Below are 14473 nucleotides of genomic sequence, written 5' to 3'. Positions count from 1 at the left end.
TACCATTAATTTTCTTATTTTTTTAGGAAACTTGTTTTTTATATGATCTGAGTATTAAAAGTCAAGCAATTCATATTTTTAAAGTTGCTGTTGTTGTGATCTTAGTCAAGAAGTCAACAAGTTTTTTAACATAACATGACTAATGAAGAATCAAAATGAAGGGGTGTTATTCTTGCCAAATCTTTAGTTCTTTTTTGGTAGACAGATAAGTGACATTGGGACATCTCTTTTTTCTATGGTACCTAGCAACAGGACAAGGGGTAATGGGATGAAGCTGGAACACAAAAAGTTCCATTTAAACATAAGGAAAAACTATTTTACTGTGAAAATGATGAAGCCTTGGCACAGGCTGCCCAGGGAGGTTGTGGAGTCTCCTTCCCTGGAGGTCTTCGAGACCCAGCTGGACATGTTCCTATGCGACCTGATCTAGGTGAACCTGCTTCTGCAGGGGAGTTGGACTAGATGATCTCTAAAGGTCCCTTCCAACCCTACTATTCTATGATTCTGTGATTAAAAAAAGCTTATGCATTTCTCAATAAGGATTTTCCAAATATGCACAAAAGAGCTATGTTGCCAAATGCAAGTGAAACAAAATGAATTTAACATTAGAGTCATTTTTGCTTGAAATAAGAGTAAGAAATGCAATTGAAATCACCAACTATGAAAAAGCAGATAACGACATCTTTCATGGTGTTTTTAGATTGGTTTGGCTGTTGGGGACATAGCTGAAGTACAAAAATACGCTGCACTCAAAAGAATTGCAATGCAGGTAAGTTGCATGCCATAGAAGTACCAGCTTTAGGAAGTAGATAGCATTGTTAGAATGCCATTTAGATAATTAACTGATTTACCATCAACATCCCTAACTAAAATCTTAGCATCTTAGTAAAGTAACTTGGTAAATATGGGCATCCTATTCTGAATCTCATTTTCAGCCATGTGAGTCATTGTCACGGAAATGTACAAGCAAATGCATTTTTAAGAAACTTTTGGTCAGTTCAATGGATTCTGAGTAATTCCAACGACAGAATCTCAAAATGAGTAAATGCAGTGTTTGAAATTGGAGAGTTGCCTTTTAAGAAGAGAATCAATGCAGTGGAACAAGGTTAAGGTACACCAGATTCCATGCAATGTACTGAAGGCTCATGCTGGTCTGTGGGCTGAGGAGATAGCATGTGATAACAGGTATAAATAAGGAGCTTAACGTCACGTTTCTAAGTTATTGGAATTACCTGAAGATGTATAAAGACACCTAACAGAATTTCTGATGAAATCAGATGAGTTTAGTAACATACATGCTTTTCAAAACTATGTGACTATGTAGATATTTTCAAAGCAGCTTTTGCAAATGTAGTCCTTACAACTTACCTACTGGGACTAGGACAGTAGCACGACTTCCTAGAATTCACATTTTAAGAAATGATAAATTTGTCATACAGTTTTCAAAAGCTTTTTTTCCCCTGTGAACTGTACATCAAGCTTGACCATCACAAGTGGAAATACATAAAATATACACTTGTCAAACAAAGAATAAAGATTACTTCTCACTAACTTGTTGTTAGAAACCATCTGCCCATGTGCTTCCTTGAAGTTCTGCTCAGAGTCTGTATTGTGAGCAGAACTGACCATTCATAAAACTGATGCAAGGTGTGGCTCTGCCTGTGTTCCCTTCTGGCTCTGTTCTTTCTAAAAAGTTACATAGCCTGCCTAGTGGCTGACGTATGCACAGAGAAACTACACAAGAACAGCTCAGAAATAACTTCTGGTAGTCACTTAACTTTAGATTACGTGTTGTACTTGCTTATTTCAAGCATATTTGAAGAATTCCCTGTTAGAGTAACGTCTCCTGTCAAAAGATATTTCTTTTGATAGAGATAGAAATGACTAAAGCAGACATACAAAGACAATTCTTGTAGCAGTTAATGCTTCTCACCTGCTTTGGTATTTCTCTACCAACAGAATTCTCAGAAAGGATGTTGTCTTGCAACTTCAGACGCTACTCGGAGATCTTTATTACCTGTGTAATCTTCAGTATGTTTGACAGGATTATGAGTGTCTGTAATAGACTTACAATGTACATCCTGTCCTTTTAGATACATATGCTCAGTAGTTCTATAGGAATTTGAGAATGCCTAGAAAGGTTACATCACCTGAAAGAGCACTCATATTTAATGTTCCTACCCGAGGGAAAGCTCTTTTTCTCACAGGCCTTCCACTGGCATCTTAATCTGTACAGACTGCATCATAATCTAGCAGAGTATATAGCACAATTAAAGAGAGAAAGAATATCCTCTTTCCTATTATTCTTTGGACTTAGGAACACTTCTGCCCTATGGTTCTATGCTGCTGCCCACAGTGTACTAAGGAGCTGTTAAAGCCATTGCACAAGAGCTAACTCAGTTTTGGAACCATTTTAGTTATGAGACCATACATCTGTGTGGAAAAGACCTGATCTTTTGCGACCTGATCTAGGTGAACCTGCTTTTGCAGGGGGGTTGGACTAGATGGTCTCTAAAGGTCCCTTCCAACCCCTACCATTCTATGATTCTATGAAAAGTTCTGTGAAGATACTCAGTACTGCTTTGGCTCGGTGGTTTTAGTGTCTGGACTGGACTGTTCAAATATTGTACCATTGTTTGCAGCACAGATATCCTCTGACAGATATCTGAGACTTGGCATCTAATAATAGTGGTTTGAGTATAATGACATGATGGTTATTTTCACATGATAATGTGACTTCATCTGAAGAGAATGTATCTTATTCTAAATGCAAAACTACGTTTAGGTTAATCTTCACACCAACTTAGAGAAGAAGCTGCCATTTTGGTTCTTAAGTCGGGTGGACCAGGAATCAATCACTGTATATCCCAACAGGCCGAGATACTGTGGATTTATGGTAAGATGGTGACTCTTAGACTAGAGTTTTTGCTAAAATGTGATGCAATGCGATGCAATGTGATGTGATGTGATGCCATGCGATGCGATGTGATCAACTGACCTTGTACACAGATTGCTAGGATCTCATTCATTAACTGACATCAGTGGTATCGTGATTAGTCTTTGACTATCTTCAGGGAAAATGATCAATTTGAGTGCAGCCTAACTTACTCAGATGTAATTACTGTTTGAATTCTCAGTGATCTGTAGCTTTATTAAATGAGACAAGCTACAGAAGTTATTCAGATAGAAAATACAATTACTCCCTTTTGGCATTTTATTTGTTTACTTTTCATTTCAACTGTTGTTGATAGACTGAATTTTCTCATTAAAAGAAATTTTGCAGAGTAATGTACAAAAAACGAATGTCAGAACAGAAACTCTTCAACTTCAATACTGTGTGGAGAGACTGTTATCATTCACTTATTTGCAATTTATAATTACGTCAGACTATAATATCTAATTTTAGTTCGGTTCCACGTTTTGTTTAGAGTGTATTCCAGTATTGCTTTGGGTGTGAGGACTCTACCACAGATGCACAGAGCACTGATACAACATTAGAACTGGAAGTTCTGAAGCAGAAATACAGGTATTTACTGTGTTATTTCACTGCTGTAAAAACAGATAGGAACAATAGTACATATGACAGTCCTATTGTTAAAAAGTGTTCTGAAGTTTCTATGGTACCTAAAACATACAAATCAATGTTGTCTAGTATCCTTAAGTAAGCTCCCTCACTGTGGTAGCTTAGTATTTTATATTCTCTAATGTATTCACCCTCAAAATTCTTGTGTGGTAGAGAAATATTTTTATCCCAGGCTAGAGAAAGAGGATGAGCTTGTTTGCTCATTAAAGTAAACTGAAGTAATGGGGAAAATGCAGTTTCATTTCAGAATTAGAGGTTTGTATATGAAGGATTTCAAATGTTATTTTAAAATCACAATTAATGTCGTTCCAATTTGATTGCAAATCTATAGCTGACCTTCCACTGGTCCAACAGTAAATCTGCTTCAGATTGTTTCCCCAAAACAGATTCGTGTGCTGTTTCTCCTTTGAAAAAAATAATGTTTCCCGAAGCCTTAGAAGGAATTCTCCATACTTACTTTTCTTACTTATCGTACTGATACATCCATAAGAATGGTTTCAGAAAAGCCTTCTATGAATGTATAGCTAGGAAAATCTATTCTTTCTCACTCTGTCTCGCTCTCCCCATCTTTTTCTTTTGTCTCTTTTTTTTAACTTGTAAATTTTTGCCATCTTGTGCAGATTCAGAGTATTTTCTTTACATGAAGGACTCAGCAAAAGTTGAAGGGGTGAGAATACACCCTACAGATGTAGGCAAACCATGAAATTTAAAAAATCTTTCTTCAAATCCACACTATATCAATATAATGACCTCATTAACACTTCCAAGTATTTAAAAGGTGTATGTCAAGGGGATGGGGCAGCCCTTTTTTCTGTAGCATCTAGTGACAGGACAAGGAGTAATGGAAAGAAGTTGGAACACAAAAAGTTAAGTTTAAACATAAGGAAAAACTATTTTACTGTGAGGGTGACAGCACTGGCACAGGCTGCCCAGGGAGGGTGTGGAGTCTCCTTCTCTGCAGGTTTTCAAAACCTACTTGGGTGTATTCCTGTGTGACCTGATATAGGTGGACCTGCTTTGTCTGGGGAGATAAAATATTGTGTTTCTTATGCATAATGCTGGCTGATGTTAACTCCTTATTTGTATCAATTGCACTTTGGATAGCACTGTAAAGAGATGAGTGCCTCATTTGTATCTCTCAGTCTCTCATATGTTGATAAACTAGTTGTGAACTTCACTAAATGTTTGCAGATGCTCAGTTGCCATTACACATCTGTCCTTTTTTTCTCATCAGACTACCTCAGTCAATAGGAAAAGCTTTTGACAGAACTGGTCAGAATTTTGAGAGTGAAATTGCTCTTGCCTTAAGTATGTAGTAAGTTACTTTTCTCAAGAACCAGGAATTTGTTCTTAAATCTTATTTCCTGATACCTAGAGAAGCACCACGGCTTGAAAAATTAAATGTATTCCAGCTAATATTCTTTGTTAGCAGAAGGCTAAAGTTGGGGATTTCCAGTTCTCTTGCATCAGCAATTTCAGTGACTACAATGTCCTTTGAAAGCAAATGTCAAAGCCTGCTGTATACATTTTTTTTCTTTTTTGTTTTTTTTTTTAGACTCAAAGATATCTCAACACTGTTGGAAAAGCAACATGATCTCATTAAATTGATTATCCAAAAAATGGAGATAGTGTCAGAGGCTGAGGATGAAGACAGCAATGATTTATTTCAGCATAAGTTTAGGAAAAGGCAGTTAGAGCACAAGAATAGTAAATGGGATACAGTGTTAAAAGCTGTTAAAACAAATGTGCCTAACCCAAGCACAGAGAAGACCAATAACTTCTTCTAGACATGGCTGTCATGATAGTATGTTGTATTATCATTTTGGTTTACTTTAGGGTCACTTATTGTCTGTGCATAATGTTAATGTGATACATCATGTATTAAAGTATAAAGAAAAAAAAGGCCAGATCCGAAAAAAGGATGCAGGTGCTCAAAACAGTATTTAAGAAGACTGAAGATGTCTACACCCAAAACTGTTATCCTAAAAGTGGCTGGCTAATCAGGAAAGTGCCTAACTCCCCAGATGCCAACCTTGCTGTCCCGGCAGTTCCCAAGGCTTCTGCCTAGGTCTGTTCCTGGATTTGGCCTTAATACTCTTAGGTCTGTACTTAATTACATTATTTTCTGTTATGAATGTTTTTAGAATTTCTGCATTTTTAGGAAGTCAAACTCTAATCCTTTAGTATTCAGATGTTTTTGAGAGAGCCAATGGGCTTTACGTAGCTTAGAGAAAAAGTAAGCAACTAACCTGGCAGATTGCGTTGGAAGTTTTGCTGAGTAAGGGCTGCAGGATCAGGCCTGAAAGTTAAGAAATAAAGAGATCGTGACAATGTAATGGGAAGGAAGGACTGTTTTATTTTGTAGATAACTATATGCAGTTCTCAGAGGGATTGTTTGTACTAGCATTCATATAGCAACCATAGAATGAGACTGATAGAGTAGTAGTCACTTAAAACTTGCTGTCCTTATACTGCTGATGTGATTCTGGCCTTCCTGGTAAGCCAAAACTGACCTTGCTACTTTAATCTGCACTTTGGGTTTGTTATTTATTTACTGGATATTCAGTGCATTATGTAATATACAGTAAGATATCAAATGTGGAAATAAACTGTGTTTAAGTACCTGCGCATATTTGTTTCAAAACCAGTGCTAATAAACTACTCATGACTCTGTGTGGTTGTGAAGCTCTCTTATCTGCTTTCAAATTCAGACATTTTCCTTAAGAATTTAATAAAAGTTAAGTTATAAAATAAAATTACAATTACTGTTTATTTAAACAGGTACTCACCAGTAGACCATTCACATTTTCTGATCTTTGATTGGCCTTGGAATTACTATGGGTGACGTGCCCTTTGGTAGGGAAAATACTTTCTCACCCAGCTGCTTCAAGACTTTAAATCCTTGCCTGGTAAAACAGTGAGAGGAGGAGGTTACCACTGTTTATGCCCATTCTACTGCACTTGCTAAGGTGAACAGTTGCATAATAGCTAATGTTGGTGGCATCTCTAGAGCTTCGGGCAGCCTTTAGAATGTGTTTCTTTTCCTTAGCAAGGAAAACACACTGCAGTGTGACCATGTCCACAGATGTGCCCCTGGCTGCCCCAGAGACCCCATCCTGACGTCTGCCTCGGAAATCCGGTGTGTACCCAGGGGAAGGAAGCGTGTTGGCAGTTAGCAGAGCGTTGCAGCATCTCTAGTTTCCTCTTGCCCTGGCGGGGAGGAGGAGCGGAGCCCCGCGGGCTGCCGGCAGCACAGCTGCTGCCACTGCTCCAGGGCCAAGCCTGACACCACACAGCAGGGACCGGGCTTCACTATCACTATTCCGAAAGTGAAACAAGGTAACTGCAGGAAGCACTGTGATCGCTTTCTGTCCGTCTGTTGCTGTAAATCAACCAATCGCGTTTTCTCAGCTACTGTACATCTGCAGCAACCTCTGTCAGTGGAAAAGGGAACGTCAAGGTTCTCGGGATAAGACCAGACTTGGAAACTGTAGTTTTCTTTCTTTGCAATTGTTACATTGTAAAATTGCAGTTGCTTTTAAATCCTGGCAGTCTGTACCGGTAACGCTAGATGGCAGTGAGCGATAACATTTTTGACTGAGTAAAGCTGGCCTGAGTGCATAGTTCTAAGTGACGAGGAACAGCGGTATGGTTGCAGCAGAAGCAAAGTAGTCAGCATTCATAGTTTTAAAGTTTTAGCCTATCAATCCTTTTTAAACAGAATTCTGAGACGTTTATACACAGCAGCCTCATAAGCCAGGACTTTAATCTTTTCTGAGACTTTAACTTAGGATTTGAGGAGTTTTTCTTTATTTTTTTTATAACTCTGCTTCTTTCATTTTTTCATTTTACCAGCTGTCATTATGGTGGAAAATAGGGATAACCATACCCACCCTTCCCACATACACACGCAAAGCTGATCCTGGGGCCATTGCACAGTGTGAATTTCCCTCATCACTGTGTGGGTTTGGTTTATTTTGTTTTCTGTGACTTACTTAACTGTAGAAGATTTGTAGCCTATTAAAATCCTTACCAACAGCTCTTGGGCAAATCAGAGCGACTAGGAGCTTAGGTGTCCAGTCTGGATCTAAAGTCAGTACTGGCATGTTATAACGAAGGTGGTGCATGTCATGTCACATAGCAAGGATTTTGGTAATGGAAACGCTTCTGTTCAATGCCACCATTTATAAAGGTAAATGTACCCACATAAACAACTAAACTGTTCACACTTTTCAGATGTGAAAACCACTATCAAAGTACGTCTGTAAAATTTTCAGCTCTCTAGATTTAAAGAAAAATTGCCAAATATACATTATTTACTAGGTAAGTTGCCCACAAAGAGGTAGTTGCATAGATATTAGGATCTATGGTGGGTGGTATGCATCCTCAGGCTACCCTGGCCATTGGACAGACTGGTGGGGGAGAAACCAGAGCCATTTTCTTTCAGGTTAATTCCCTTTTACTCCACCCTGTCAGTGTAAGGAATCACTTCAGCTGCAGCATAGTACGTATCAGTTGTAAGATATCTTGATACTGACTGTCTGATCAAGGGGTCTCACTGTGGGCAGTAGTTGGGCCAGTGTTATCAGTAATGAATAAGCAAAGTATAGCAGTTTGGGAAACCTTGCCCTGGAGTTACAGCAGCAGAAGTTTTTGAGCTGTCCTTTTGAAATGATTGAGAAGCTATAAAGGGTGGCACAGAGTCAGAGAAAATCTCTGATACCAAAAGTAAGAGTAATACTTAAAGGGCAACACTTTCTGAGCAGTAAAAAGATAGTGATTGGTGCTAAGGTGCAAATCTGCTCTGGCACATGAAGTGTAAGAGAGTTCCTTGTGAGCCTGTACATGGATTGATCTTTGCACAGGCCACTCAAGCATATCTGACCCTGTTAGGTAAAGTGATTGACACTCTTACTGAGATGCAACAAGACTGTCACAGTAATCACGAGACAAAGTGCTTCAGGCACTTGAACAAGTATCTCAGGCAGAGAGAAATCCTGGTAATGGTAAAACTTGGTTTAGAAGTCAAGATGGAAAGTAATGCAAGTGATGAAGAGCAATGCATCTGATGATATTTGATGGTTGGGGGTCACAGCTTAGAAAGCAGAGCAGAGTTTAAAGCTATTCATTTCAGGAATGAGTAATGGTATTATTTATTTGTCTGGAGAGGTGAATCAGGTTAAAATCGATCAGCATCAGGGGACTGAGAAAAACAGAAAATTCAAATAGGCCAGTAACTTGGAGAAAAAGGGAGGAAGAGAAACTCAGAGTAAGCAGAAGACAGCACTGGCCCAGTCTGAGTACAACAATGGTGCTCCTGGGGGTGTCAAGTTCAGCTGTATTCAGCCGTGTGAGTTCAAGGACAGGGAGAGTTAAGATCATTTAAACTTTTAAAGCCAGGAAGCATGCTGCTTAACTCAGTCCTGATGACAATCCTTGGGACTGGTGATGTCCATGCAAGGCAGCATGGACGTGATGCAGCCATAGATAACTGTAATGGGCTTCAGAATGGCTTCTCATCACTTGAGATGACTCACTTCCTGCAGATTTGAATCTTAACATATTCTCCTGATCTATGGGGCAATTACACTTGCATTAAATGAATGAAAGCAATCACAGTTAAAAGTTACCACTGGCACTGTTACTGTGTTGTGAGGAAAGAAGTACCTGTGTTTTGAAGGCTTTAGTCTGCCTCAGTTCAGTGTGGAGATTGTATCTGCATCTGGCATGCATGAAGAGTCCAAGTGCACTGGTTTCACCCTAACAAGGGGAACAGATTCTCAGGGCGAGGGAGGGAGAGTTGCACTTTCCTAGGCTGAAATTCTTTGTGTAAAAAGTGCAGCAGACGTTTGAGAATCGGAGAAATCAATGCGCACTGGCTCCGGTCAGGCTCTGAACATAGCTTTGACACTATGGCAGCCCTCCCTCAGAAGCATTAATTGCTCTGAGACTTGTGTGTTGAGCCTCTTCCCAGCTGCCTCTGCTGTCACTGCCAACTACCTTTAGTGCCCACCAGGCCTCTGCAAAGACACAAGAACAAAAATGCTGGATGCAGATGGCGAACGCTTCAAGCACTCCAAATGAAAAGAAAGTGAAGCAGGCAAGGATTACCAACATTCCAATGAGTCATCAAGAATGAAGCAATTCACAGTTAGAGGGAAAAGTCAGAGCTGGATTCCTGTGTTCGACTTGGGCAGAGTACTCAGCAAAGGCACCACCACCTTTATTTTATTGTCCTGAGTGCAAGATATCTGTAGGTAACAGTTTCATATACTATTTATATACTATTTATATGGTGGCACTTCCATCATTTGTCCTACTCTGTATTATTTTTCCATTGCATATTTCTGTTTGTCTTATTTTAATTTGAGACAGAATAAATTAAGTTTCATTTTCTTCCCCAAGCTGAGTAGCCTTGTCTGTTTTGTCAGGGACAAGTGGCAATTAAGCCCTCCCTGTCCTTCAGGAGTTCTGAAGTCTGTGGTACTTAAATCTAATCGTGGTCTTTTGTCCCTGGATGGGCCTAAACCACGACAGACATGTGAAGTGTCTCACAGAAAAAAAAAAAAAAAAGAGAAAATGTGAGAATGTTGCTCCTTCATCCTTCAACCGAAGTTGCTTTGGTCACCATCACAGCTAGCCTCTATCAAAAGCAGAGCAGTAACTGCAACCGTTGCTCTCCAGCACAGTGACTTGTGATACACATTGCCAATTGTTGATATGAAATTTAATGTGGAAAGACAAATGTTCTGAGCTTAGTCTGTGGCCTTGACAGTCTGTAAGGGCATTTCATTGTCTGTGAGGCCTTATTTTGTTTCTTCATTAATATATAAAACTAGCCAAAAGGTTTCACTAGTCTTTCATTCCTTCATCTGACTCAAATAAATGGTATTTTGCTTTGAAAAACTCCCTGTTGTTAAGTAACATAATCAAATAAGTACTGGGGGGTGTAAAAATACATGCTAGGAACAGAGACAGATGACCACAATCAGAAGCCTGTACCTTCAGCCTCCTTAACACAAGACAAGTGAGGTCTTGTGGAAGGACTGAGAACAACCCAAAAGAGGCCTGGCTGCTGAGGAAAAAGAGCTGGAGATGTGCAAGGAAATATTTCCTACACGAAAGAAAGGCTGAAATACATGTTGATAAACACTATGCAAGGATCTTAGAAAGTGAAGGTGATTGCCAGATTACACCTCTGCTGCCTCCAAGCCCTGGCATCAGCTGTGGCCTGAAGTTGGAAAGCCTCCCATGAGCTGGTGGTTCCTTGTGTTTATTCTTCCCTTGTACCAAAGCCAATCGTCGCTTTCTCACTTGCCTTTTCAGCAGCTGAGGTGGATCTATGATGTCTTTCCCTGAGATCCATTGTGCAATGAGTGTCACTGCAGGGAGGGGTCAGGCACAGAGAGTGAGACCACCCTCAGTGCCCCTTCCTGGCCAGGGCACAGCTCAGCTGCACAAGCTGGGTTTCCCCAGAAAGCACAGGCAAGTGAACATGCCTTGTTAAAATAATGATTCACTGAATGATCCATAAACGTGGACAAAGATGCTAAGTAGTGAGTGCAAGGCAAGGAGGAGGAGGAGGGGGAGATATAAAGCAAATTTGACCCAATCTGGAGGCTATAGGCAATTAGGACTGAGCTTAAAAGGAGGGGACACAATATGAAAGGTGCTGTAGGGAAACTAACTTGGAAGGCACTTGTGATCTCTGGGTTTTGGATGGCACAGTTATCAGTGCTATGAAGCATCTTAAGTTTGACTGGTGAAAGAAAAGGCAAGAGGTGCTGAGGGAATTTGGATGGAGCCAATAGTCCACAACAAGGACTGTGAGTCACCAGGGAGCTTTCTTTTTTTTCCACAAAAGTCACAAAAGCATCGTCCACTTATTTGAATAAACACAACAATGCACAAATTATTCCCGAGGAACTCATAAAACATGTATTAATGACTCTAGAGACAAACAATAGAATCCTAGCTCCAGCACGTACATTTTCTGATGTGAAAGTCCACATTTTAATGCCTACAATCCTACTTTACAAAATGGCCTTTAAATGAAGACCAAATGATTGGTAAAGAGCTTACTCGTGAGTTATGAAATCAAGAATCCATTTCTAGGCCTACTGATTTCTTTCCTCTTAGAATTTATAAATTGTTTAAAGCTCTTCCTCAAGAGAAATGAAAGAGGCTGAAGAAAATAAAAACAAGCATTACTTGAGCTTAGATATTTGATTGCTTTTATAACGTATTTAAATAGGTGCTGTCACGAAAGGTGGAAATCTTCCTCTTTTTTTTTTTTTTCTTATTGGGGGTGACTTTTGCAGTGAGCCTTAAGCTAACACCCTGCTAACCATAATTTAAGTTGTTTTGGGCTCATTTTGGGAGCAACTGGAAGATTTGCTCAATTTTTGTCAGTGGTGACATTGTGCAAGCTGTTCCCAGGGCACCTGCAGTGGTACATGGGCATTGCCATCTCCATTGAGCACATCCCTGGCATGCAGCAGCAGAGAGCAGAAGTCTGTGAAGCACAATGGGTGCTGTAGAAGGGACCCCTCTAAATCCTCCAGATTTCCCAGCTCCATTTACAAGGTGCACTCAGCAGAGCAGCAGCTGAGAAAACCTAAAAAGTTCTGCAGCATGACTTATATATTCCAGGATAAAAATAACCTTCAAGAGTGGTGTTGGTCTAAGCAGCTGCCTTAGTCCACTGGGAGATTTCTGTCCTGCTGCAGAAACAAAACTTGTACCAAGTGCATGGCTTGCACAGGTTTAGTGGCCTGTGGTCTTCCTGCAATACACTCTCAGGATGTTTGTAAGGCAAAGAGTATATATTAGTGTGGTATTTTTGTCACAATAAAAGGTTTTTTTTAAGATCACCTTCTACATCAGAACCAGGAAAGCAAAACAGTGACTGGTAAGAAACGTGTAGCAGGTAGCACAAGGACTGAAATGTGTAGCAGGTAGCACAAGGACTGTAAAGTGTGTGTAAAATTTTTCCCTGAGCGAAGCCATGTGATATTTCCTCTGAGGCTTTTGGAGTCACAGAGCCTTGTGGATGTCCTTCTTGCGATGTCCCATGTTGGTGTTTGGCAGCATTTGTAACATAGCTTGCAGCCACAGGAGTGGAGGGACACTATAGCTGCCCTCAAATCTGCCAGTGATTCTTCATTCCTCCTTATATCTTGTTGTTTGGCTAATTAATAACAGCATAGAAGCAACAACATGATAACAACTGTGGCAGCAAGTCCCTCAGATCATTGAAAGCAAAGGAAAGATCCATTTTTACTTTGGAGAGCTTGAAGTCAGCTTGCAGGTGCGGCTGAGTGTAGACAGCAGCTTGAAAAGACAATCCAAGCATAGTCAATACGATGGGTAGGCTAAAGGAAAACAAATCCAGATTGAGAAGGATGGAAGGATGGAATAAAGTATACTGTTCTTCATTTCTTCTAAATGAATTCAGTTGTGGGTGTAGACTAAGATTAGCTTTGTTTCTTTCTCTGCTATTCTGACCCCAGCCCAGGCTCCAGGCTGCCAAAACAATGAACTCCAACAGAGAGCCTTGCTGTGCTCACAGGGAGCTTCAGATGTTAATGTTCACACATAGAAGGTTAAAGCAGGCTCCAGGGAAGACAATTTATCCTTCCTGCAGGCACAGCAGAGTGGGCAGCTAGCTGGTCATGGATGCCAAGTTACTCTACCAGACTGAACTGCCAGATCTCCCCCCACTCCTGCTGCTTTAGCCCATCACATGCTGAAGGGTCTTCTCTAACTGTAGAATTAACCCTTAATAACCTGCGCTCTCTTTTGTAAATTTATCCTAACCACAGATTTTGGCTGCTGAGGTGGCACCTGACCAGGCAGAACCAAAGCTGTCCATACCCAGCTCCCCCACCCACACTGCTTTGGTGTAGCAGTCTCCAGGACAGTTAAAACCAGCTTGGATATTTCTCTGTCTCTGTGCCTCACAACTATGTCTATTCTTGATTTCCTAGCAATGGTGCTCTTTCTAGAAGGGTTTAACCAAATACAGTAGAAGACACCTCCCTCACTACAACCTGTGTAAGACAATACCTCTGGCCCTGGGATGCTCTTCTCCTCCCCTCAATACTCAGTTGAAACTTAAGTTGGATATCCACTAGAGAAGACAGTACTAATACACTATTCCTTCCTACTGCAAAATAAATAAATAAATCTGAATTTCAGTTAATCAGGATAACTATATTGTATTCTTAATTATAACAAGTGACAATTTAGCAGCCTGAAAGATGTTTTTAGGTAGCAATCACCAATCTTATAGAGTTTTTTATCAAAAAAAAAAAAAAAAGTGGTTAAACCCCCTCCCCAGCTTTCCATTCCTACAGCACACATGAAAATGAGAGTGTTTTGCAGACACTACTCTTGGCATCTTCATGAGGTCACTGCTTTTTAACTGCTTGGATACAAGCAAGGAAATGCCAGCACTTAGTCACTGGATTGTTTTTAAGTATTTTTTACAGAAAGTGATTTCATTAGAAAACACTGATTCATCAAAATACAACTAACTCACAAGAAAACTGGCATTAAAAAAAAACCTGATAAACTGTGAAAACATCCTATTCTTTATACATTTAATCTAGAAGGTGCTAACCATTAGGTTTAATCAATTCTCATTTTGAAATATGAGACTTGTGTAAAAAATGTGTGAGAAATACTGAAAATATAGAATAATTATCTGAATTGGATATCAGAATTACATATACTTTCATTTTCAAAGACTAACAATCAATTAAGTTCATGAAGTTTATTTTGGATGGAGATGTTTTAATTGCTCTGGCCGGTGAAATATCTTTTTTTAAATCACAGGATGTCATAGGGAGGAATATTGTGCCCACTCAGCACTAGTTGCAGGCTTGT

At 39.8% G+C, this 14473-nt stretch overlaps 1 protein-coding gene across 2 annotated transcripts in view; it reads left to right on the top strand.

The window, feature by feature from the left end:
* TRPA1 (transient receptor potential cation channel subfamily A member 1) overlaps positions 1-6274 on the top strand; it is a 60471-nt gene extending 54197 nt beyond the window's left edge. For both annotated transcript variants that reach the window (XM_061995539.1, XM_061995540.1), the window contains exons 24-27: positions 701-769; positions 2786-2896; positions 3429-3526; positions 5139-6274. In XM_061995539.1, coding sequence (XP_061851523.1) covers positions 701-769; positions 2786-2896; positions 3429-3526; positions 5139-5370 — 510 coding nt within the window. In that variant the 3' untranslated portion in view covers positions 5371-6274. The remainder of the gene's footprint in view (positions 1-700; positions 770-2785; positions 2897-3428; positions 3527-5138) is intronic.
* The last annotated feature ends 8199 nt before the right edge of the window (positions 6275-14473 follow it).

The sequence above is a fragment of the Colius striatus genome, chromosome 4, assembly GCF_028858725.1.
Source record: "Colius striatus isolate bColStr4 chromosome 4, bColStr4.1.hap1, whole genome shotgun sequence".
NCBI lineage: Eukaryota > Metazoa > Chordata > Aves > Coliiformes > Coliidae > Colius > Colius striatus.
This window is presented reverse-complemented; position numbering and strand designations above follow the sequence as displayed.